At 45.9% G+C, this 26758-nt stretch overlaps 1 protein-coding gene across 1 annotated transcript in view; it reads right to left on the bottom strand.

Moving 5' to 3' along the window:
- The window catches only part of LOC147731114 (uncharacterized), a 247222-nt gene that overhangs the window by 55866 nt on the left and 164598 nt on the right, over positions 1-26758 (bottom strand). The window contains exons 22-26 of the mRNA XM_086956074.1: positions 25246-25314; positions 21197-21265; positions 9815-9883; positions 9427-9495; positions 3676-3744 (exon numbers count right to left, since the gene is read on the bottom strand). Of these exons, the coding sequence (XP_086812200.1) occupies positions 3676-3744; positions 9427-9495; positions 9815-9883; positions 21197-21265; positions 25246-25314 (345 nt within the window). The remainder of the gene's footprint in view (positions 1-3675; positions 3745-9426; positions 9496-9814; positions 9884-21196; positions 21266-25245; positions 25315-26758) is intronic.

Here is a 26758-nt window from a genome sequence, read left to right as displayed (position 1 = left end):
TGTTAATAAGACAATGATCAGACTGAAACAGTAACCCCTGCTTTTTTACAGTAAAAAGTGTGTGTGTGTGACTCATTGAGAGCCACTGATGTTCTTGTTGAGTGTTTTGAAGTAGGTGCCAGCTCACTTATGTCCTATCCTTGTCGGTTATCAGCAACCTTGAAAACCTCCAGTCTAACAGAAGAGGCTTGCCACGCGATGAGTGTATTTCACAACTCATGAACACTTCAATAAATATACAATCAACTTCTAGAAGTTTCTCACACACAGCCTCTGGTTCACAGCTTTCTGCACTGAAAGCTGTCTCAAACACGACCCCCGCTAGATGCCAAACAATACTTACCCGTCATTTCTCAGCAGAGATAACACACCTCAAGTTCTTCTCTCTGCCATCTTCAAGGTGTTGCATTGTATTTTATTTGTGCTTATATAGGCTTCAGGAACCTAATACAGCGCGAGGGTGGATAAGCAGGCGAGTGGCACAGGATTCAATGGCACTGGTATGGTTGTTTGAGTGTGTGTTTGTTGCGTAGCCTAATGTGGTCTGTGTTTTAATGTTGAGTGTGAGGACTCGAGTTATGCGTTTATTGTGACTTGTCTCTGCGCTTAAGGATGAGGTTGGCGAGAAAAGGAGTGTGCTATAAGATGCTGAAGCAATATGATATGTGAACGGAAGGGGAAAGAGTGTGTGAGTGCATTGTAACCTATTGACTGTTTTGTTTTCATGCTGTGGGTGTATTGCTGATAAAGCACAGCCCATGTCACCGCAAGTGTGGGGCTGCAAACATGCATGAGTGTTAGGAAGTGTGTGAGAAGTGTGGAGACAACTACCATGTGTGGAGTGGGTTGCATTATTCAGGTGAGACTACACTTGGTGGTATGTGCTTGCGCTGCTCACACTACAGCTCCAGTGTTGTAACAGGGGTGTCAGACGTGGAATCCTTGCGAATCGATATTATACTGACGGTCTTAGTACGGATGAGACATAATGAGAGAAGAAGTTGAATGAAGCTTGTATGGAAATCCCAACAGTAACAACATTTGGTGAGCACCTGGTGTGAATGGTGTTTCTTATGTACTTTGACGGCCACAGATAGATTGGCATCCATGCTCACTCCCATGTTTCTCAATTTTATCAATTTTGGAGGTGGTCTTCCAAGTACCCATGGCTAGGTGGATGGTTGAAGGTAGCGGTCATAACCTCTACATGTTAAGATCTCCTTGTGCATGAGTTAAGATTCCGGTGGTTAGTGAGCAGTCATCAGTCAATTACATGGAGACCGGGGTCTTGTTCTGGTCTGTCTAGATGATTTAGGTTTTTACGTTGGAGGATAATCTACATGTCATCTGCATGCTTGTAGCATGTCAAATTGAAGAATTTAATCAAATTGTGTAGAGGACTGAGACACTGGAGAGCAGAGAGCCAATGATTGATGCTTACAGTTTTTCTTGCTCTTATACTACCAGCGGGTGATGTTAGATGGGGGCGGAGATGATGCTCGATCTATTGAACAGGTGGAAGGAGATCACATACAGGAGAGTTCATTTTATGCTGAATCATGTTGCATGTGAGGTCCAGGCCCAATAGAACTGTTATAACGCCATTTCTGTACAGCATTGTGTTCGGGTCATCCTAGATGGTTACAGGAGTGCATTCTGAGCAACTTCTAGGCCACTCCGTTTGCTGGCCTGAGAGTAGTCCAGCATAAAACCACATTTGCATTTTGGCACCTTCATTTCACCAACATCGATTACCTGATACCATGTACCTAACATCATCTTTTTCAAAACAGCTTTAATGTATTACCTTCAACAAACACTGTCTATTCAAAATCTCACTTGGCCCTTCATATGTAGCACCGTATAATATTACACCTTGGACTTACCAAATTTCTATTTTATAAATCCTCCCACTGTGCACTGTGTAACACCTGAGTCAGGCAGAGCAGTCTGAGCTTCTCATGCCAAACTGCATACATTTGGAACTCTCTTCAATACCTAATTAATAACCACCACCTGCTAGCATAAAGTAACATAACATAGCATAGCAAAGCACAGCATAGCATAGGATAGCATAGTATAACATAACCCTTTTGAGAAATCTAGGGGTAAAGATGGATGATTTTCTTGATATGAAAACCCAAGTTCAATTGGTAGCAGGTACCTCCTACTGCATCCGGAAAATGCTCCGGAGATATCTTCCCCTCCTATTGCTCCCCCACAGAAGGACTGTGGTCCAAGCCCTCATCACTTCGAGATTGGACTATGTAAATGTCCTATATTTGGGCCACCCGGATTGTCTTCTGAACAAACTTCAGGTCATCCAAAATGTGGCAGCCAGAGCCATTCTTATGTTGGGTCCTAGAGTACGGATTTCTCCCTATCTAAAGAACTTATACTGGCTTCTTATTCGTTGCAGAATTCACTTTAAGGCTCTTGTGTTGGCCTTTAAAGCGCTTCATGGCACAGGAACCCATTACATTAGGAAACGAGTGACCTTCTATACTCCCGGTAGAAACATAAGATCGTCACAACAACATCTGATGATGGTGCCCAAATGTGCCCGCTCTCGCAGACGGGGGCGTTCTTTTCAAGTGCATGTGGCCCGCCTTTGGAATGGGTTGCCTATAACACTCAGACAATTGACTTATTTACGTTTCTGCTGAGCACTGGGACACTCTATTGAGTAGCTGTGCGCTTTACAAATAATGAATAACATAACATAACAATCTCACTTGTGTGTTAGGGAGGTGAAGATAATTCCTTGGAGAGGCGAAATATTATTTAATTGAGTGGTGTGGCTGAAAGAAAAGCATACTACCTTTTTTGATGCTTATCAAGTAAAATTGGTGTTTTGCACCAAACAAATCTTTAAAAGAAGAATCATAATAATGGCAAAGTGGCAGGAAAATTGCATTTGCATGCTATCATTTTCTTCCCTTGGTTGGGGGAGCAAGTTGAAATGAAGATAATCTTTGTACATTTTTCAGAATCCCACTACACTCAAAATGATAATATGTAGGTATGTTCATATAATCTCCAAGAGACTAAGGTGCTGTCTTGCAAGTAAATTGCAAGTAGTCCAAAATACTAAGGTGCTGTCTTGCAAGTAAATTGCAAGTAGTCCAAAATTCGGCAGCCAGACTGCTATTGGGACTATCATCTAGACACAGTGTTCGTCTCCACCTTCGTAACTTGCCTTGGCTCCCAGTTGAATCTCGGCTTAAATTCAAAATGCTGTCCATCTCACATCGGGCCTTTTATGGTTTAGGCCCCATTTATCTTCAGAAGAGATTTGTTTTTTATAAACCTAGTAGACAGCTTCGCTCGTCCGACCAGCTATTAATACAGAGCCCCAGGTTCAATCGCCAAAGGCTCAGCAGGAGTTCCTTTGTTCGAAAAGCCAGCTTGGCCTGGAACATGCTACCTTTGGCACTCCGGGGCATTCAGGACTCACTGCTTTTTAAGAAAAAATTAAAAACTTTGCTTTTTTAGCTTCTGATCTGTGTGCAGTTTACTTCTGGAGTAAGTGCCGGGACACTTCAAGTAGCCGTGCGCTGTATAAATTAAATATAACATAACATAACATGCACTGTTCCCATTCACAAACCACATCACAAATGGTCTTGCATAGGCGTTCTGCATCAAGATAAAGTAAAAACAATATCGACTCACCTTTGGACCTGGAAGGCCCTCGCCTGGTGGACCTGGGAGCCCTAAAGGTCCTTTTACACCTTGATCACCCTAAAAAGAGATAATGATAGAAACATCACATGGATCGTTAATATGCCATTGTGGAGGCAGAGGGAATGGATGACAGCTTTTATTAATACTAATCGGTGGGATACGTTTTGGATCTGAACACTTGGTGAGGACTTTTAGTAAAGATTTACATCACATGTCCCTTACAACCACCAAACTCAATTTCATCAACTTGTACTTCGTTGTAAGTGTCACCAGTTCACTCGAATATTGATAAATCAAACCAAATCAGCAAGCTATTTTCGTTTAGAGTCTCTGTGTGTAAATGATACTCATCTTTTATCCATGCAAAAACACTTTGGTGAACAAGAAGATCTAAATGTTGTTTTCTCTTATTAATGACCTTCGCAGAGTGCAGAGTTTAAATTCCAAAGCTATTAGAAACTAAGGAAAGATCCAAGTGGATCATACATGTCCAGGGTTTGCATCCTGATTATTTACAGCACTGACACTTGATTGGCAAAAAGTTGACTTGGTGTGGAAATCTCATTTTAAGATCATATTATTGCTAGTTGACATAACGTTGGTACTATATTTTTCCACGTGTTGATGAGGATAATAACCAGTTAGGTGGTGTTCATCACAAATAAATGCGTCTCCTGATACAGAAAATGTAGGTGCTCTTATTGTCCAACTCAATAGTGTTATTTCTGACCTCCACAGGGCGAAAGCCACACTTGAATCCAGCAGCATTTAACCATGTGATTGTTAATAGGTGCTCAACCACTGAACTGATCAGTATAACTCCTACACAAAATGTTGTCAAAGTTTGAGGTCTTGAAGTATCTGTAACCTTGATAAACTAAGATTAGCCTCAAGCAGGTTAAGGTTTTGCCAAAGCACTAAAGCACACAAGTCCTAGGCCTCTGCTCATTTAACCTCCTTTACAATGTTTTTGAAACCCAGCATATATGCACCTCTCATTCTCCTTCTGCTGTCCCCTTCTCACTTAATAGATGAAGTTTGGAGGAACGGGAATAGTTTCCTAAGCCCCTTAAAAGGACGACAGGTGGTGTAATCTCTAGCAGAGGGCTTAACTTGCCAAAGGGTGGTTGTGTTGTTTGTAGTAATGTATGCGTGTATTGTATATGTGCCATTTGTGGATTCAGCAAAACACCTCATGTGGGTGTACCAAGACCTTGCAGGGGCTTACAGCCTACCTGTTGCTTACCATCGGTTGGCTTCATTGTCACTCTCATTTGCTTGATGTTTAATCCTTATTGGATAGCTTTCCTTGTCCGAATTTGTCTATCATGTGTTTGTCCCTCCCCTGGAGCATAGTCTTCTTACCATCTCTTGGACGGGAAAGCTTCACTTTTTTCATTTTGCTCAAGCACTCCATGAGATTGCATGTGTTTTCCAGATCTCTCCCTCAAGTGTTTCTCTCCTTGCTAAATATGTGCCCCTTGCTCTCTGTGTTGCCGTCTCCCTCGTGTTGCAAGCACTCTCTCTCGAGTCGTTTTCAACTTCTTCCCTTCCTTTATAACTTATTGTGGTAATTATAACAAGAAAACCTAGACCAGAACAGCAGCCATGTACTGCGTATAGTAACTGGATATGTAGCCAACATGGGATTTTACAGAGCTAGAGGTGGATTTCGCAATTAGAGCATTAACCCCCAGATTCATCATGGTCATGTTTTGCGAGTCCTTAATAGCGAATTTTAAGGATTCGCTATTAAAGACTCGCAAAACGAGATGCATGTAGAAATCGCAATATTGTATGCGATTTCTACTGCTTCATTATTTGCGATTCGCTAATTGCGAATCGCAAATAAGGAATGGCTTTCCTATTCATTTCTGTGGGCCTTTTATGGAATGGGGAGTCACTCCTTATTTGCGATTAGCATTTAGCGAATCGCAAATAAGGAAGCAATTTCAAGGGTGTCCAAAGGATACCCTGTAGCACCCCTGAAATGGTAATGTACACTAGTGTTGCGCATACACATGTCCAAAGGACATGTGTGTGTGTAACATTTTTGCTATTTACCACGTAGTTAGACTTCGCGGTAAATAGCGGCCCCAGATTGCGAATTCGCAATTTTTAAATGGTTCATGAATTGCATTTAAGGAATCTCAAATTGAGATTCCTTAAATGCAATTAATCGCAATTTAGCGATTTCTAGAATATCGATTTTTGCATTTGGGATGATGAATCCCAAATGCAAAAATAGCGCTTGCAAAGGGCCAGATTCTCAGAATCTGGGCCTTTGCGAGCCGATTTCGGCTTGATGAATCTACCTGCAAGGCCCTTATTTCGGAGTTGGTGCAGTGGAACATCCGTCAAAAATTGCCAGATCTCCTGGCCGCTATATTTAGAGTGCCATTGACATCAATGCATTCTTAATGCAAGTGCAGACAAATGCCATTTTTTGGCAGATATCTCACATCTGCCCAATTCTGTTTATGGTCAGAAGAGTGTACAACTATTGAAGAGTTGTCTGAACAGTGTACAACCATAGAAGGATGGCATCACAGTGGGGTGAATTGGTGCAGGATAGCACCATGAAGAGGTGGGGTTTGATAGTGTTCCTTAATTGCACCAATGGAGGAAGACATTTGAGGTGCAAATCGTTTTTTAGAGCCAATTGTCCATGGGCATACAGGGCCTGTTTCTATGAGCAGCACGAAATACACAGGAATCAATTTGGAGTCCATTGGTTTCCTAGAGGGTAATTCTAGGAGGTTGAATAGTAATGGGCATTCTGTTTAACAGCAAGGTAGTTGAGTTTACTGAGTAGAGTTCTTCATATGACAAATTTTGAAGTCGATTCTAGCAGAGAGAAGGAACCAATGTTTGTCTTTAAAGGCTGAGGAGACCTTAGGTGAGCCTCTGTATGAAGAAAAGGTTTGTTTGCTGTGAGATGGCATACACAAATCATAAACACAGTTTCAGAAATCTTCTCTTTCTTTTATTCTTTTCTTTCTGATCAGTCAACACGTGTTTCGTCGCACAAACTGGGAAATCGTCCCACTACTTTCTCAAGGCTTCAATGTCATTGGTAGCAACAGTTTTGCTCACTTCGAAGAAAGGATACTAGACTCACTCGCAGTCTAAAGAGTGTGGGAGGGAATTATCACCACATGGAAAGTTGCTACCAATGACATTGAAGCCTTGAGAACGTCGCGGGACGAATTCCCAGTTTGTGCGACGAAACACGTGTTGGTTGATCAGAAAGAAAAGAATAAAATAAAAAGATTTCTGAAACTGTGTTTATAATTTGTGTATACTTGCATTGGTATTTAATAGTACTCTACAGACATGTGCTGAGGATTTTGTGAATTTCTATGGTGGCTTTGGCCACAACTTTGGGGGAGGTTGGTGGTTCTCCTCACCTTATAGTACTGTAACTCAATACTATCCTGAACTGATATATGTGCGATTGTTCCTAAGGCACTGTACAACCTATAACTATACCACTGTCTATTAAACTGTGTCATTACAATGTGTTCCTTTAGCACGTAATCGTTACAACGACTTGCCTTAGGGGGACGCTGGACTTTGGAATAGTATAATTTACTATTCTAACTGCCGTCTACGCAACAGTAGGGAAGGTGTGGAACTTAAAATCCAACACCACTCCACCTATACGCCCTCTTAAAGAAAGTCATTGTAACGATTTATGTGCTAAACGAATGTGTGCTAACCAGACGTTCGTTCTATTGTCGGCGTTGTGAAAACAGTGTGATTTCAGCTTTGTTCTAAACTAAGTTTCCCGTGCATTACAGATGCTAGATGGATAAGTAATACAAAGATCTTTCTGGCTAGCCTGCCATATTCGAGGGGAGTGACTCTTTAAATGGGCCTCTCAACCTTACTTCAGTTTAGGAGTCAAGTTTTGAAAGAATAAAGTATGAAGGTGGCATGAGAATCTTAATGTTTTGTTAATCAATTTCGATGTAACACATCCCTAGATTTTAATTTCCTGCGATAAAATGGCATGCTTGTTCTGGAACTGGTATTCTTGATATATTACCCCTCAGGGCATGTTAATGGTTTATGATATTACCATGTTTGGATAGGTAGTATGTCTTCTTGGATGCAAAGGCACACATCACTTTATCTACTTCAGTTGCAATAAAGACGAGAGTGCATGGGAGCCGATTCACTAACACTTTTAGATTATTATGAAATCTAGGCATTGTAGGTTATCTCTTGCAGCATGCGTAGCTGTCTGGTTTTTAGGGCATTCATACAACTCCCCAGCAGAACAGAAGGAAATGACTCAAATTGTGATTTTCATGTATACTTCTAAACTTCTACTGTACGGGTAATCTGGGAAAAAAGAAACTAACATACAGATCAGCACCTGTAAACTTTTTTCAAAATGTAGACCTGGTAAAGCCTCTTCCTTTGCACCCCCCATGTAAAAAGACAATGTTATATTCCATTCTACAAAAACCTTTCCTAGTATATTTTGTAGACGAAGGTGCACCTTTAGGGTTTCAATTGCCATGCAAAATGTGTGTGAGTGCTCACAAAGTTCTGATTGTTTACTGCCTTCCGAATAGCCACATCTTTGCCCATCACCTTGGAAGCCCAATGTGTTTTCACCAAACCCTACGTTTCTAACCATGGAATATCTGCCATACCACAGATCTTTTTCCATATTAAGTGCAATTTGCTGTCAGAAAATCAGCTTAGTTGAACCAGGATTTTCAAATTCTAGGTAAATATAAATTATTCTATCCACATAATTGACACTTCGGTGTACAAAATGTATTGTATGTCCAGACCAAATATTGTAATGCTTAATATGAATCAGTAGACCAGTGTTCTTGCAAACAGAGTGAACTATCCACCCTGAGAGCCCTACTCCTTTTTCTTTTATTCACTTGTCCTCTCTGACACCGCATGAGGGTGGTGAGAAACTGTCAGGATTTCGATTTTTCAATAGACCCCGCCCCCCCCCCTTCCCACCAATTGTAAATCATTCATATTGTCTTGCTCCACACGATGACATTAAATTAGTCCTTTCACACCAGCCATGGCTAAAACAACCCTCTGCCCCATTTGTACTTTGGGTTAAATTAGTATGATCAAACTGAAGAAAATATGAGCTACGTATTAGTATTCTTACATTTGCTATTGTTTTGTTGCATGTTTTAACAACATATGGTACATTTACAACAGAAGGTTTTTGATGAAATTCCGAGGAATTTAGCTTTTTGGAACACTCCAGTCCTCTTGCACTCTAGAAAGGCAATTTCTAGAACTTCTTGTGCTAATTTGGCTCTAACACTAGGTGGCGATAGTCCTTCACTTTATGGAAGCGTCGTCTATCGAAATTGTACCACCACACAACCTTTTTTTCCACAAATGCTAGTGTTAGAAACCAATGACAGTCGTTAAAATAAAAGTCAATAAGGCCAGCAGCAGAGGTGGTGGTAATATTAGATCGAATGCAAATTTCACCAGGTAACACGTGCTGAATTTTACCTTGAGAAAACTATCCCTTTTCTGAGATTTGCAGCACGGGCCAAGGGAAAACATGGAATTTTTTGAATTGGGTAAAACGGAAACGTTATGCCTCATTCCTCGGAATCCTGAGTTAAAATAACTCCGGTGAAAGAATACAGGTGGAGGTAATGTGTGTCCCACCTTCCCCCCCCCCCCCCCTCCCCTCCCCCCTCCCCTCCCGGGCAAATATACTGCAGGACTCACTTTAGGGCCTGGTAATCCAATCCCTTCTGGGCCTGGCTCTCCAGGTGGTCCTGATAGGCCAGGCATACCCTGTTAATAGAAAGAAACAGCAATCATTCACGACTCGGGTCATTTGGTAAATTCAAATAGCCCCACTGTTGTGACCAGCAAAATGCACGCCTTTACACATCACCAAACCAGTTTGGAAAACAAAGATTTTAAATGCATTTTCTGCCATGACACAAGTCCCACTATCTATTATATACTTTTTAAATTGCCACAAGAGAGCGGTCACATATATTTTAACGTCATGAATGAAGCATGTCAAAGAAAAATAGTAGCCACAGACAAATCATGGGAATCAACATTAAAGGCGCCACATAAATAGTAAACAATACGCTGTGCTCACCGGAAGGCCGGGATAACCGTCTCCTTTGGGTCCAAATGTTCCTTGAGGTCCCGGATTCCCGCGGTCACCCTGCCAATAGAAGAGAAATAATCCTGACATGTTTCAGAAATTCTTTAATATTCATTAAACAAACAGAAAGGTACATCTGGCTACAGAAAATGTTGAACGAATAAAATAAGAACTTCAGTTGTCTAAAATCTGTTAATCGCGGAGAGTACATGTAGTATATCTTCTGTATTCGGCGAACCTTCACCTTGTGGTTTAGAGACTATTAGTATTGTGATGGGTCTGAACAGAGTGGGGCCTGGTGCGCTAGGCCATAGTAGGAATCTGCCCTTTTTAGGTTTTGCCTCGCGAAAAAGATGCGCTCTGCGCATCTTTTTTGCGCAGGCAAAAACCTAATGAGTACTGTGGGTGGGTTTGGGTCGGCCCTCGTCATTCATTGGCTGGCTCCATAAATGGAGCCTAGCCATTGGACGAGGGGCCTGTCCGTCAATGCCGGACCAGACACGGGGGCGTTCCCGAGATTCTTTGGCTTTTGCCGACGTCACGCGACGTCAGCCGAAAGCCGGGAACGCCCCCGATTCTGGTCCGGCATTGCCGGCACCCGCCTTCCTGCTCCGGCCGTCTTCTGCGTCTCTCCTCCCCCTTTCCCGCCCCCTCCCGCCCTCCCGCTCATTAATAGAGTCTTTGTGGAGTGTTCTTCTAAACTGTTCTCCGATCCAGTAGCTTGTTAGCCTTGCTGCTTGCTGAGTGGCCTGGAGTCGGAGTGGAACCGACACTCTCTCTGCCCCAAGGTTATGTTTTGCGGTTCTGTGTGTAGATACCGTTTCGGCTCGGAGCTCCTGCTGCTGATAGGCAGAAAGAGAAAGCAAATGGCTGATAGCCCCTGGAATGTCGAACCCAAACAAACGCCGAGGACGCGCGCCTGGGGTCTGCTGCTTCGCCAGCGTGTTTATATTCACTAAATTCGGACGCCAGAAGTTTTGAACGGTATTCGCTTTGACTATTATGTATTTTGTGGCCTCGACTTCGCGCGGAGACGCACATAGGAGGGAAGCAGTTTACTTCCACCCAGGCCTGCTGTGAATTATTAAACTGCAGGGCCGGTGTTTGTTGCCCCGGTGTTATGCATGCTGCAGGCAGACTCCGAGATGTTCAGGCCCCCAGTGAACCCGCGGCGGTAGTCTACCAGAACATCATGCCATGCTCTCATGTATTCAAAGCAAAAGAATAAATCATGATTTTACAACGGCGCATCAGTTGACTTATTGCTGTTCTGTGACCAGGGCTTGGGAGGATTGCTGTTCGCGCCGTGTCATCGGTTCTCAAGCCGGCCGCGCGTGAAGGCTTGTCATCTGCCTGTATAATTGTACCTCGCCAGCCTGCCTCTAACTAGTCAGCTGGGGCCGTACATTTTGTCTCGACACCCGGCTGGCCAGCGCCTGACAGGCGCTCTCTTGTCATCCTGTCAGGGATATGGTAAGCAGGGCGCATCTTCGGCGGACTGCGATGGCAGGTGGGACGGCGCGAGCTCCCGTCTTCAGCTGATGTCTAAATGCGACCCTACCTCTGGAGGTGTTCTGTGGAGTAAGGCCTGCCCAGTGGCGTAACAAAGGCCCCCCGCAGTGCGTGTGGGAGGGAGCAGGTGGGTGGGGGGAGGCAACAGGGCCCCTCACAGCACTGTAAGCTGGCCGAGGGCTCCTGGGTAAGTCCGTAGTGGGGCCCTCCATTTACTTTGCAAGGGGGGCACTGGGCCGGTCTTTTTTTAATGTATTGGTTAGGGGTGCACATCAACTAACAAGGGAGGCACTGCGCCAGTCTTATTGTTTATATTGGTTAGGGGTGCACATCAACTAAAAACGTCCCAGCAGGATTTTTTAGTTGAGCCAAAGACCACCCCCCACACACACTCTTAAATACGCGGTTGGTGTGCTTGTAGCATCCAGGCCTGATTTCATGTCTGTGGCAGCAGTGCAGCGCTGGTGTGTAGGAAACGCGAAGACATGTTTGGCACCGATCTGTTGACGAGCTGTGGAACTGAAAGCAAGAACGGTACATTTACCAGAGTAATCTCAATTTCTATTAGAAACAACTTTCTGATTTCCCATTCGAAATCAGCTAAATTACCATCTGGCAGGCACTGTGCTTTACAATCTGCACAGAGCGGGACTGAAACAATAATACATTCCTGATAACGCTGTCGATTCCGGTGGTAGACCTACACATTTTTTGTTTCATCATGAGAGTTCTTTCCAAGTGACCCCCCCGCCCCCCACACACACACAATTACCTGTCAGTAGGGCTGCCGTTCGCATGTTGTTTGTGAGAAGTCTTTATGCAACCCATTTCCATTTGGAGCATCAACACTTTTGTGTGGACGCAAAAAGGACGCTTTCAAGAGCCTAAACAATCATTGGCATACCCAGGTGGCCTGGCTTTTGATGGAAACCTTTGAGCTTTGTCACTGTTTGTTTTGTTTTGATATAACAGGTGTTATGTAAAACATTAATTTTGGGAGAGCTGCTGGACCCTCGCCATTATTTTAAAAAATAAAAACATTGGCTAAAACCAAAACTATTTTAAAAAAAATCTCAAAAAGCATCTGCGATAGTAGACCCAGACACTGAAAGGGACCACTTTGTGCAGGGCCGTTTTTAGCGCTGGTGGCGCCCAATGCAGCAATCACTTTTGGAACACCCACATCCCTTTAATGCCTCCTCAGATTCTCTCACTTCCACCTGCAAAAGTGCCCCTCATCTCTCATATCATAAGATATTGCTAAACACAGTGCCCCCTTGAGGTCACATCACCCCGTCCACAGATCAGCACCCAGTGCGGCCGCACCAGTCACACTGCCCTAAAGTCGGCCCTGACTTTGTGTGTGACTGTGCTCCTTGTGAAGTGCTGTCACTCATAGTGAAATTAGCAAGTGGCTAAAGATGGCTGACTTTCCTCCTCATGCTGTATGCTGAAATGGACAGAAGAAAAGTGTGAATGACACAACAATAATAGATCAATGGTTGAAGAGGGCAAGTTGAAAGTCACATAAGAATATTATATATCAGGATCATGAATAACACTAGGCTTAAAATTTAAGCCAAAATATTGTGCATGTGTCGGTCACAGCATCAAGTCCATATGATCCAAAATGAGTGATGTAAAATGACCAAAAACTGTAACTTTTTAGGTTTTGCCTAGCCAATGCGTACGAAGTACGCATGTGCTAGGAAAAACCTAATGAGTATAGTATGGGGGCTGGGAATCCGCCCCCGTCTTTCATTGGCTAGCTCCATAAATGGAGGCTAGCCATTGAAAGACGGCTCTGTCCATCAATCCCGGACCAGATTCGGGGGCGTTCCCGAGAATTTTTGGCTTTTGGCGACGTCAGCCGAAAGCCTGTCCTCGGGAACGCCCCCGAATCTGTTCTGGCATTGACGGCACTCGGCGCCCCTTCCACGAGTCCTAGGCTGCAGCTCAGGCCACATCTTCCTGCGTCCCGCCGCCTCCGTCCGTCCCGCCGCAGCGGGGCCCTGCAGCAGCCTCGGCCACCAGCACTACCATGGCGGGCGCTCTGCCGGGCTCCCGTGAGCTGAGGGAGCCCACTCCTCGGGAAACTTCGCCGCCCGCCTACCTGAGCTAGAGACGGGCCGCCGCGCTGCCCGCGGCGACCCGGAAGTGACTAGCCGGCCGGCCAATCCTAGCGCGGCCGGCCGGAAGTGCCCGCCCCCCGCAGCCCGGGGGAAGAAGGAAGACGGCGGCCCAGGAGAAGTATGGCGGCCCACGAGGGGCTCCCGTGGCCTGGAGGGAGCCCCGGGAGAAGCGGAGGATGTTGCCGGTCTCCCATGCTGAAGAGGGAGACCGGAGAAGTGCCCAAGAGATTGCCTCCGTCGTAAGGAGCCCCCACCAGAGTGCCCAGTAAGTTAAATGGGCTACCGAGCACAGCAGCACCACCACCAGAGGCTTGGGGCTCGGAGCCGCACCAATATTCGAGGTCGTTTTCCTTCCTGGCCTCTCTAATATGGCACAGAATACTATGACACCAAGAACATGCTGGCGATCATCACAGATAATTATACTAATCTATACCAAACGCATGACAGGAGCTTCACTTAAGACCTGAGTAGCTACCTAAATGAGATTGCGCTGGCGTGACTGTCGGAGGGTCAAAGAGAATTTCGAGCACAACGTATCACAGTAGACGAGGTTAAAGAGAGAGGCCATATCGAATCTTAGAATGGGCATGGCCCCAGGACTGGGTGGCTTAACAAGTGAATTCTAAAAGGAATGTACCCCCCTTCTAGCACCAAACTTGATTGCATTATACGAGGAAGCTTATAACACACGACTGGTACCACCCACACTTCAAGAAGCGCTTATATTTACTTTTCTCAAGCCGCAAATAGCCCCCAGAGCACTGCGAGTCCTACGGCCTCCGTCACTCATAAACATAGATGTAAAGATTCTAGTGAAACTTATCGCTAACAGGCTAATGACTTTCCCTCCCTAACTTGATATTGGCAGAACAGCTGAGATTTGCGCCAATGAGGTCCCCATTGCACAATTTGTACATAATCTTCGCACTGCTCCACCAGCACAACCCTCAATTTGAAGTTGATGCGGTTCTATTGGATGCCCCCAAAACCTTGGATTCTATAGTGTGCAATTATATGTTTGTGATTTTGCAACTCATGGGCATGCCCACAAATGTCATACAATGGATTAGTCTATTGTGCAGTGGCCCAAGTACAAATAAATGGGCCGACCTCTGAGCCCGTAAAAATCTATCCAGATTGAAATGTATGCAGAGGAGCTGCGGGTGACATCCCACCAAGAGGCTATAGGGGCCCCTCTAACAGCCTATCTGCTGACGGAAGGGGAGAAGGCTTAAGAGAAACAGTGAACGTGCTCATACTAACGCAATCCATTTCGTGCAATGCCTCAGTGTTGTATTCAACTCCTACATCTATTACATGGTAGATTTCGGTTCAAGTGTGGCTCATATGCTCGTAACGAGCTTTTGTCTTCCTAGTGTCACTGGTCCATATTGTAAGTAATCTCAGACTAAGAAAAAAAGTTTTAAAAAGTCCTAATTTTTGGACAGTGGAGTGGTTTACCTGACGTAAAGGTATGATCAGATTTGGTGTGGACAGATAGATTGGTGGGTTTGACAACTGGGTGGCTGCAAGGAGCTAGAGAGTTCTAACCATGAAGGTGCATTTGAGGATAGGGAAGGGGATGTATGTCACTACCACGCGCGCGGTACAACGAAGTACCATTACAACGCGGTTGTAACAACGCAAGTCGTTACAACGACTTGCGTTGGGGGGGCGCCAATTTAAAAAGTATAATTTACTATTCCAACACCAGTCCCCGTGGATAGTAGGGAAGGTGTTGGGATAGTAAATTAAAGGATTTATTATCCTTGAGCGCCACCCAGCGCAATTCGTTGTAACAACTTTCGTTGTTATAACTGCGTGGTAATGGTACTTCGTTGTACCGCGCTCGTTGTAAACTTTGTGCACATAGGGAAGGTCCATCCTAGGATTGTATTGTCAGTGGAAGAGGCCAATCAAGTGAATGCGATTTGTGGGTATGCAGCTTAGGTCTTGACAGTACGCAGTATGGTAATAAGGGTAGTCATGCTGGTATGACGATGTTCATATGGAGAGCCGGAGAGGTGGGCAATAAAGGTGCTTGCTCTAGTTCTAAATGATGAAGTGAAACTAAAAGTTCTCCTCTGTTAAAGTGCCATTGGCCAACATTACCAGCACATCTGCAAGTTGCTTGAATTGTCAATCAAATCCTCAGCCCTCTTTGTACGCGAGTGCACTACAAGCAGGAACTGTCTTTAAGTGGTCAAAATTAGGGGTAGGGAATGTTTTGTCTTTTACGGGCCCCAAAAGTTAATTTTCCACTTGACCAGCAGCACCCTTAGCAGTGCCCACTTTCAAGGTCCTTTATCTCTGCTTTTGTCGTCCGAAAGAGCTTATCGGTTGCCAATTGTTTGTCAATTGAAGATAAGTTTAATGCATTTATGGTATTCTTTCTCACCTTATAATAATGTATAGTGGCACACTCACCAGCTGCTTCTCCATTGTGTTGTCTGCTTTCTGTTGAACCACCTCTCTGCTCATTGGTGTCTTTGCCTGACGGGTAAAGATACGCTTTGGGACCTGACAAGTTGTGCGTATTCAGTTGCGGCATGGACTACCTCATGCCACTCAGTAAATATGGAGGAATTGCAGGGAAATGGCAGGAGAGAGTGAAAAAGGACATCATGCGATTTCAGGCTGAGATGGTGACAAAGAATTACATTACAATGACCTATCTGGGGCTATGGGTCAATGACACCAGTGCTTAGCAAGTAAGTCCAACATGTCAGCATTATCTCCTCAAACCTTAAGAGCTTAATCTTGCAGTGAGTGCCTTCTATTTACTATTTTTTATTACTATTATTTTGTTTTCGATTATCAAGACCCTCTCACCAGCTTCTCTTAAGATGCTCTAAGTTAGCCAAACAGTGCGCCTAGAATTGAATATAGCAGGCTCACCACACACAGCCTACATATGATCATGGTGGACCTGGGCGGCTGCCCCAGGAGACACCTCTGCGAGCCCCTGCCGCCCCCGCCCTGCTGGGCCCTGCTGCTACTCTGCGCCCTGTAGACTGCGCTGCTCGGCAGCGGGCAGCGCTGGCACCATGTGAGCTTGGGGCTCGGAGCCGCACCATGGTGGACCTGGCGGCTGCCCCAGGTGACACCTCTGCGAGCCCCTGCCGCCTGCTCTGCTGGGCCCTGCTGCTGCTCTGCGCCCCGGAGAGCTCCGCGCTGGCAGACTTCTCAGTTAAGACCCTCTCTGCTTCCCAGCCTGCCCTCTCGCAGCCTGCCCTCTCGCAGCCTGTCCTCTCGCAGCCTGTCCTCTCGCAGCCTGTCCTCTCGCAGCCTGTCCTCTCCCAGCCTGTCCTCTCCCAGCCTGTCCTCTCGCAGCCTGTCCTCTCGCAGCCTGTCCTCTCGCAGCCTGCCCACTCCCAGCCTGCCCTCTCCCAGCCTGCCCTCTCCCAGCCTGCCCACTCCCAGCCTGCCCACTCCCAGCCTGCCCACTCCCAGCCTGCCCACTCCCAGCCTGCCCACTCCCAGCCTGCCCACTCCCAGCCTGCCCACTCCCAGCCTGCCCTCTCCCAGCCTGTCACCTCCCTGCCCTTTCCCAGCCTGTCCTCTCCCGGCCTGCCTTCTCCCGGCCTGCCCACTCCCAGCCTGTCCCCTCCCTGCCCTTTCCCAGCCTGTCCTCTCCCAGCCTGTCCCCTCCATGACCTTTCCCAGCCTGTCCTCTCCCAGCTTGTCCACTTCCAGCCTGCCCTCTCCCAACCTGCCCTCTCCCAGCCTGTCCCCTCCCTGCCCTCTCCCAGCCTGCCCTCTCCCAGCCTGTCCCCTCCCTTCCCTCTCCCAGCCTGTCTTCTCCCTGCCTGTTGTCGTGTCCCGGCGGCAGCAGGCAAGAGCGTGCACTGCGTCCCCGAAGTAACAGCCCTAAAGCAAGCAAGAAGTACGCCCCCCTCCCACCAATCCCTGTTAGGTAGTGGAAACTGTCCAAACTGGGGTGCAGACAGCCCCTCTCACCTTTCGGCCTGGTACCACTGCACCAGCCGCACTACTTCCCTATTGACCGTTCTCCACTTCAGCCCCGTCTAAATTACAATTCCTGCTTGTGACCCTTTTGCCTGCTTGTGCTTGTTTTCGTGACCCTGTTGCCTGCTTGTGCCTCCGTGTGTCCCTGTTGCCTGCTTGTACCTCCGTGTGCCCCTGTTGCCTGCTTGTGCCTCCGTTTTCGTGCCCCTGTCGCCTGCTTGTGCCTCAGTTTTCGTGCCCCTGTCGCCTGCTTGTGCCTCAGTTTTCGTGCCCCTGTCGCCTGCTTGTGCCTCCGTGTGCCCCTGTCGCCTGCTTGTGCCTCCGTGTGCCCCTGTCGCCTGCTTGTGCCTCCGTGTGCCCCTGTTGCCTGCTTGTGCCTCCGTGTGCCCCTGTTGCCTGCTTGTGCCTCCGTGTGCCCCTGTTGCCTGCTTGTGCCTCCGTGTGCCCCTGTTGCCTGCTTGTGCCTCCGTGTGCCCCTGTTGCCTGCTTGTGCCTCCGTGTGCCCCTGTTGCCTGCTTGTGCCTCCGTGTGCCCCTGTTGCCTGCTTGTGCTGTGTGGGTGTGTGGAAGGCTCTGTGTGGGTGTGTGGAGGGCGCTTGCTGGCTGTGTGTGTGGGGGGCTTTGTGAGGCTGTGTGTGTGTGGGGGCTCTGTGTGGCTGTGTGTGTGGGGGGCTCTGTGTGGCTGTGTGTGGGGGGCTCTGTGTGGCTGTGTGTGTGGGGGGCTCTATGTGGGTGTGTGTGGGGGGGCTCTGTGTGTGTGGGGGGGGGGCTCTGTGTGTGTTTGTGTGTGTCATTTGCGAGAGATAAAGCTAGTGGCATTGTAAATGACAATGCCATTTATTTATGTTAAAAAAACATAAATAAAAATAATGTCAAGAGCAATGCCAATAGCTCTAACTTTAACAAAGGCAAAACCATTGCATTGTAAATGCTTGTTTCAGAAGTGCCTAGTCACTGCTAGATTTGTACAGTACTTGTAAACCCCTTGTGACATCTGGGTGCTGAATATCATCATGTTTGCTATTACACAACTAAATGGTACTCATTATTTTAACCCTGGAAAGGTGAAATGCTGAGTAGACATGCTCTGGTTTAAACCTCCGACAATGAGGTCAAACTAATACTCCTTGAGAGAGAATGCAATAGTGTACTGAGCCACCGGGCCCAGATGTATTGTATTGTATTGTAATTGCATTTATATCGCACTTACAACCCCTGACGAGGCGTTGAACTGCTTTTTCGGCGAGTAGTACGCTAATCCTGAACCTATAAAGGATTAGTGGTGAATTAGTATAGTGAAATATGAAAGTAGTTTTAGTGGTGGATATGTTAGTCAGTTATTTGGATCGAGAAGGATAGTGGAGAGATAGAAGAGGGAAAAGGTTTGTATTTATTTAGAGCTTGCTACCCCTGATGGGGTGTAGAAGCGCTTTTTAGGTGAGTAGCACACTACTCCCGAACCCCTAAAGGATTAGTGGTGAATTAGTATGGTAGAATATGAAAGTAATTTGAGTGGTGGATATGTTAGTCAGTTATTTGGATTGAGAAGGATAGGGGAGGGATAGAAAAAGGAAAAAGGTTTGCATTTATATAGCTTTTCACCAATTTCTACAGCCCTCCAATGGGCCCCAGGCCTTTCATGCTGCTGCCAAAATCAAAAATTCTCGTGCGCTGTTCACGAACTGAAAGTTCACAGCCATGCAGACCCGTTTCCAATACACCGGGCGGTGCATCCTCCGCGACTGAGGCCCGCGCTTGACATAACATCCAAAAGTGCCTCTGAAATTGGTAAAAAGCAGCAATTAAACAGTGGCATGTGTACGGACCCCGCCGAGGGGGGTAATCTGAACTACAACTACCAGTATGCCTCACTGGAGAGAGCATACAAAATGGGAAAGTGACGTTGCAGCTCCTTTCGTCACTTGCTGCCTGCCCCATGAAGAAGAGGCATGTTTGCCTTGAAACGCGTTGGGATTTGGTTAATACCAGCCTTGGTGTGCAGCTGCCTAAATAAAAGGGGTTGTTAACCTTCTTGTGCGGAGTCGCGTCCTTGCGATCAGAGGCACTTTTGGATGTTATGTCACGCGGCGGCCTCAGCTGCGGAGGATGCACCGGAGAGTTAGAATACATCTCCAACATATTGACCATAGTCTCTGCTCAAACAGTCTATTCTTTGCTTTTTGCATTAAGGAAAGAAAGTATGGGTCTTATTTAGAGTTTGGAAGACAGGATACCCCGTCAAAATGTGTTGGATAGCCCACTGCCATTATACAAGTTTCATAGATTATAATACACTTATCATATGGCAGTCATGTGCCAAACTCTACTTAAGGCGTTAAGTGTCATTTTGGAAGTTGGCATGTTCAAACGTCACATGCTCCAAGTCACAATTTGAGCCGCCAATCAATGTTAGTTATCAGTCTTTTCTGTGCACTTGGTAATTTTCTTCTACCCTTTTTAACAGTTGTATGCCAGAATATCAGATACAGAAATATTGTCTGGCTTACACGTTGTGCTCTAAATATTGTTCACAAACATATTATGCCGTCGAAGGAGAGAATTGACTAGATAAGAGAACCACCCGCACTTAGCAAACATAAGTACAGCTCTTTTTGTCACAGAAAATAACACCACAATTGTTAGATGGTTGCTCTTTGAATTGTGTTTTAAGAATGCTGGCCCAGTGTTAAGAGCATGTGCAGTTTTTCGTCCATATCTTCCATGGGTGACAGGTACTTAGACTTCCAGGAGAGCCCAAAGCAGCACTGAAACAGTATACAAAGATGATTACGCGGATGCAGTATGTGGCCATTGATTTAGAAATGTTTTAAAATAAAAACTTCATATTCTGCCTTTTTATTAGTCAGCCCCAAAGCAGATGACCTTGTGGCACATCAGAGGAATGTCTCTGGGCTTGGTTGTGTGAATATCACTGTGGGTGATATTTTTACCCTTTTAACATCTGGTTGCATCTTGCAGAACGAGATATTTAAATGCATATACTTGGTACTTTAAATATAGACTGCTTCTTCTCGCCCATACTAAACCCCACGATAAAATCCATTTTATTTTGCGCACGATGGCATTCATTCTCAGATGCTGTACCGATACAACATAGTAACCTAATTCCAAGCACATTCTTAGTGGACAGTATTTATAAAGAGGAGGAGACACATTTAGATACATTCTTCCTCCACCCTAGGCTGCACCATCGGGCACCTAGGTATTTAGTGCCATATTAACCCACCTCATCCCTTCATTTAACTAATATTGATCTTAAGACCTGCTACCATATTCCAGTCAGCTCTATTGTAATAACTCCAAACGAACACTATGCAGCTCTGGTGACCACAGGTAAATAAACAGTCCTCCCCTGAAATCTCTTTCCAGAACTTGTGTTCACCTACTGGCAGGTGTCAATCCTACTCTTCTGTAATGCAGGTGAAAATCCATGGTTGACATGTTGGCTGCTATACTTGATGCTAAAACACACCTTGCTGCTCAGGATATACCACTGAGACCGAAAGGCCCCAGAAGTTTTACCGTTGAAAGTGGTGAGTAAGGAGAATGTACATTATGGACTTAGCTGGGATGTCTCTCTTATAAGTGCATCAGGTGTGGCGGCATTAGGGCCGGTGGTGCGAGGAGCCCATGGTACCCTAATTGTGCATTATTTTCAGTGCTTGAATTAGTGCCCACTGTACCTTTTACATGCCCCTGGGGCGGAGATCAATGATATTATTCAGACTTCAGCTTACCTTAGGGCCAGGAATTCCAACTCCTTGTTCGCCGATCGGGCCAGAAGGACCAGCTGGGCCAACGTCACCCTGTAATTTGGAAACAGACGTATCAGCATATATTGAAAGCTTCTAATGGACTTAAATCACATTTTACAACTGCCACCTGACACAGGGTAACGCTTTGTACTGCTAATTAAGACAGCATATGCTTACCATGCTTTTCAGCCTCAAGTGCGGACTATTTCGAGATATGTACAGGTAATCAATGCCAAGTTTTGTAGTTAACAGTCATAACAACTATCAGTATAACAGACATGTTTTTCAGGGACACCGGCTGTTTAATCCGAGTTTTTTAAAATTTCACAAATAACCATTGTGGACCTAGTAGGTGGCTACCAGTAGTACAACAGGCAGAGGGACCCATGGGTGTGATGGGCCCCTTGGACCACAATGATGGTTGCCTTTTGTTACCAGTGTGTAAGAGCGCCATTGTCCTTGCATGTATGAAGACTGATACAGACTTTACTAAGCCACTCTTTTGGGCTATGTTAGACTCCTCTTGGGGACCATGGAGCAAACAGGGCTACTGGGCCTCATCCTTGGAGGCTGGGGTCATTTGCCTCTGAAGTCCAGAACGCATCCTACAACTGGCTCCGCAAACTGAGGCAAGCACAACCCCTTCAGCACTTGACTCTCAGTGGCAGCGATGGTGAGCATTCGCAGGCTTCTCAAGGTGGGCACATGGGGTGCATTAAACTCAGAACGCAACAATCATCCAGTAGAGCTGTAGTTGATTGTCCATCACAGTGCTTGGTTTTTATCAAAAGAAAGCAATTAAATACCCTAAAAAACCCAATACTACAATTACAATATACAGGTAAGAATATCCACAGGCTACCACAGCCAGGGTTCAAGTTTCCCTTCACTCGACTGTCCTCTAGCTCAGTGTAAGATATGGCACCCCAGGTTTTAGGCACAGGTGTAGTCCTACCCTTCTCATTCAGAGTTTGTGTACTCGGTTTTATAATCTTAGTCTCACCAATAGGAGTCCTTGACTCTCACCAGTATACACCTGGTCCCTCCACCTCCTCTAGGGGCATGAAGTGCCAGCTGCGAGTGCATTGGCAATCAGTTCCCATGTGTGGATGCAGCAGCTGCAGAGACTGCTATCTGGAGTCTGGCTGAAGGGCAGGCACTGGCGTTGTTGTCTGTCTCAGGTCGTTTGCAGGCCCTCTTCCGGGTGCAGGGTGAGTCGGGTGAGAAGTTACAGGGCAGCCAAAGGCACTTTTCAGTGCAGTGCATCTCCAACACCACTCACGGCAATTCTACAGTGGCTAGGTCCACACAGGTCCAGTCAGTTATTAAGCTTTAGTTATGCTTCCTGACTTGCAGTGGCACAGCCTGCATCAAGCACAAATGTGCAGGGTCACAGTAGCGCAGTTTGCTCAGGCATACTTCAGGACAGTGCCGCAGTCTAGGCCATTTTCAGAGTCAGAGATGTGCCTTTGGCTTGTTCTCACTTTATCAGTTCCACTGTGCTACTTCTGGCAAGAAAGTCTACGCTCCAATCTGCAAGCATGTCAGCCACTCTCCCTGGAGCTTTCTGGGTGGGGAGCCTTAACTCTGGGGTCACCTGCTTCTTCTCACTCTGGTAGTCCACCTCCAGCAGGGTCAGCACTCTCCTTCCCTCTTCTTCTCAGGCAGATCAGCATCCAGGCACGTCAGGACAGGCGTACAGCTCTTCCCTCCAGGTGATGTTCCCACACCTCTGGGAAGCTGGCTGTCAGGTAGATACCAGCTCTGGTCACACAACACTCCTTAGGGCAGTTTGCGGAACACTGCCTTCCTCGGTCAAAAAGGACCAGGAATTGGAAAACAAGTGATGCTGCAGCTCCCAGATTATACAGATAAAGTAGGCAGGAGATGTAGATTATCTGTCTACACTTTCAGGCTGGTTTGAGCTGGTTCTTCTTTCATGTGATCTTTCCAGGCTCTGTTCCAGACACAGCCTGTCTGTGGAATGATGTTCCTCTCTGCTAGGTCGTGTCCAGTTTGGCGCAGCAACAACTGAGGCACAATGAGGTGTTAGCTTTCTGCATCTGGCTATCAATGGCCACCATGAACAATGATCATGAAAAGACACAAAAGAGTGGCCTCTCTTTAAGGACACTACACACTCTGAACAACAGAGACTGGTGTCCCACCCTTCACCCTCATTGTCTGTCTATCAATTGGCAGTGAAGGGAGACTAATTTGCAACTCTTGCGGCAAAAGGACCAAATCGAATTTCTAAAGGTAGCCCTGTCTCCTGCTTCCCCACATCAGTGTCTAGGTTGTCTTCCTCCAGCCTCAGGATGGTCATGAATACATTTCCACTGTCTGGGCAAACCACCTCACCTCCATCTTGTGTACATGAACAGTCAAAGGGCTTTTCAAAAGGGACCCACAGGCTTCCAATTCTCTGCTTCACTCGCACACAAAATGTATGCACCACTCAGGCCACACATACACATACATGCAAGCAGTGGAACGTTACATGAGTGAGCCAGAATGCCTGCACTCATGTGACACTGATTAAAAGGTCTGGTCACAACTATTGATTCACAAAACACAGTATGCTGCCACCACCACTCCTCAGACAAGACCCATGACAGGAACATTAGCCCACTGTCAATCAAACGAGGACACACTTTGTGTGCCAGGCCAGATCCAGAACAGGTCAGGACCTCACTCATGTCATGGGATAGGACTAGGCCTTCATCACATACTAGATTAGCGTGAGTCTGGGGCCATAAACAAAAAACAGGATACCAGAAATTCGCAGGTGGGTACTCGTCACAGGGTAACGCATCTCTACAGCAAGCAGCGGACATTCCCATCCCAACAGGCTGACCCTTTCCCTTGTCCATTGCATTCTCACATCCATCACAATACCTAGATATATCATAGCAGTCTCTGGCTCATGCATATCAGTTCATGCTCACTAACTGCTGGACAGGACCCGAGTTAAGGGATATTTTTCTGCCCCTTTTGATGCCATGTTCAGTTCTGCTACCCGATCATGAAATAGTAAAACATGAGCAAATCAGTGAAATACATGCACTGATATAAAATATCACTTCACAAACGTGCGTTCAACTAGGTAGTTATGCCAAATATGTACTGATATTAATGCACTCATCCCTGATGATCATTTGAAAACTGCAAAGAAATGCACCTTTATTGGCAGACTTTCTCTACCATCCTTTCCTCCAACTCGTAACGACTTTACAAGGCATCACTCAGCAATTGGCAGACCTCACACGTTTCCCAGCTCCATTCGTGAGTAGCTCGTCTATTTCAGGTGTTTCCCTTCACATTCTTGGATTTATAGCCCTCTTCATCCCATTACTTAATTAGGACTGTAAATCCCAGGATGCAAGGGCAAATCTTGCACTGAATGGGCTACTCACTCTTGGACCTGGGACTCTTGAGAACTTTACCACTGAATAATAATAAATAACCAACTCATTCAGAAGCATATAAATGTTGGTCAGAGGAGTCCCATGGGGAGCATATACTTTTCCGTTTCAACCCCTGGTGACCTGTAAACAATGCTCCTGCTTCTGTCCATAGCTGTGGCCATCAATCAGCTTCTTGCTGATTCCTGCTGTAGCGTGCGGATGCACAAAACTGCTTGTATCTCTGCGCCTGTGTGTGCTAGACGCTCAGGCGATGGCTCAACAGTTGTGACTTCGTCCAATCACTAAATGGTTTCCAGACACTGTTATTTTTTATTTTCCCATACTTATAATCTTCCATGGCATAATTTTGGTGGGATGTAGACAATGCAGAGTCCCTTGTCTGAATGTACATCACCAGAAGCACGATCATACAGCAGTGAGATCACTTTCTGTGTTTAATTGGCAGAAATCAGCATAATATGGTTAGTTGCATTATAATTCGAAATTCCTCAGGGTCCAGAGTCACCCAGTAAAAGCAATATTTTTAAGGCCCATGTTCGCAAACAAGAAAAAGTCAATGTTTTTTTTCCAGATTTCTTGCAAGTGTATCCACTAATGACTTACCTTAGGCCCAACGATGGAGCGACCAGGTGGACCCGGCATTCCGAGGCGTCCAGAGATACCAGATTCACCCTAAGAACAAGAAAAGATAATATCTTGAGACTCAGACTATCTACAGAAACTAACAATATTTCTCCACCTAGAACAGTAACCTAGCAATGCCACCATTCCATGTTTCAATGAACTGATCCATGGAAGTTGGCCTAAAAGTGACCCAATCGTGCCCTGTAATTCTGGCAAATGTTCCTCAGAATATACGTTTAAATCAAATCATATACAATGAACAAGGTGTGTATACTCATTCGAGAATGTGTGTAAAGGGCTTCACCTGTCTGTGTCAGTCCATTTTATGTACACACGTCTGCGTAGCGACAACCTTGGCCAAGCTAAAAGTGCGAGCAATGAATACCTTAACAGAGATAGGCAAACTGGACCAGTTCCTGCTTGGGGATCGGTTGGAAGCTAAAGGCACCCCTAAAAATGTTTTAATACCAAACTGATATTGCAACAGTCAAGTGAACTTAGCATATAGACCAACCCTCTTTTCAGGGTCTACACAAAATATGCAAGAATTGGGTTAAAACAAATTACAGGGGCTTGTGCCTATGTCCCAACTGGACTGTCCAGTCCCTGGCTTTCAATAGCATGACGTGTTAAAAAGGAAGCCTGCGTCTGCATGGATCAGAGAGCAGTCGGCAAGTGAACACTAGGGGGCCTATTTACGAAATTCATACGCTTGCATACGTTTATGAATTTGCACAAAGAAATGTACAATGGGAATACGATGGGACTAAAATGGGAATATCCATAAATACTACAAATAGTACCTCTTTGTGCTTTTACAAACATGGAGTTAGACGTTTTGGAACCGATTCACCATGGCAGGTAAGAGTGCATAAAAGAGTACTCTTGTAGGGCTGCTTCCTGTACGCATAAATGGTTTTGTGAATTGGCTCCAAAGTTTTTTCTAAGCTTTCATTTTGTGATTAGTTCAAGCATGTTTATTACTACTTTCTTTAGTTAATTTGCCCTGGTTGCTCAGAAGTCTCCATTTAAAACGTGCTTATGACAGTTTTGGGAGAGTGTAGGGCTGATTGACGCAACTTTGCCCTCGTTAAGTTCACCAAAACTCCAGGTTAATAGACCCTTTTGTATTAACCAGACACATGAGCAGTACAGTCAGACATCAAGAACCAAGATAGTGCATGGGATAGCGACCAATCAGGAGGCAGAAGCTGGCATTATCCGTTTCCTATATTAACATCTGACTTGAAGGACCCTGTTCCCAGTTAGTGCTCCTTTGATCATCCCACCAAGTAACTGATTATGGTCGATGGTAAAGCCCCAAAAATCATTGTAGACAGGGGGATACCCCATTAAGTTGGCACCCATAATGCATCACTTCACCAGCAGCTAGTGCTGCATGCCTGTTTTGTGGAAGACCATTCTGTCAACAAACCACCTCCCTAACAACTTCTTCCGGGTCCATCCTTAATTTTCACACTCCCCAGGGGTG

This window comes from Lissotriton vulgaris, chromosome 2_1, assembly GCF_964263255.1.
Source record: "Lissotriton vulgaris chromosome 2_1, aLisVul1.2, whole genome shotgun sequence".
NCBI lineage: Eukaryota > Metazoa > Chordata > Amphibia > Caudata > Salamandridae > Lissotriton > Lissotriton vulgaris.
The sequence above is the reverse complement of the archived record's forward strand: the minus strand, read 5'-3'. Positions and strand labels throughout refer to the sequence as shown.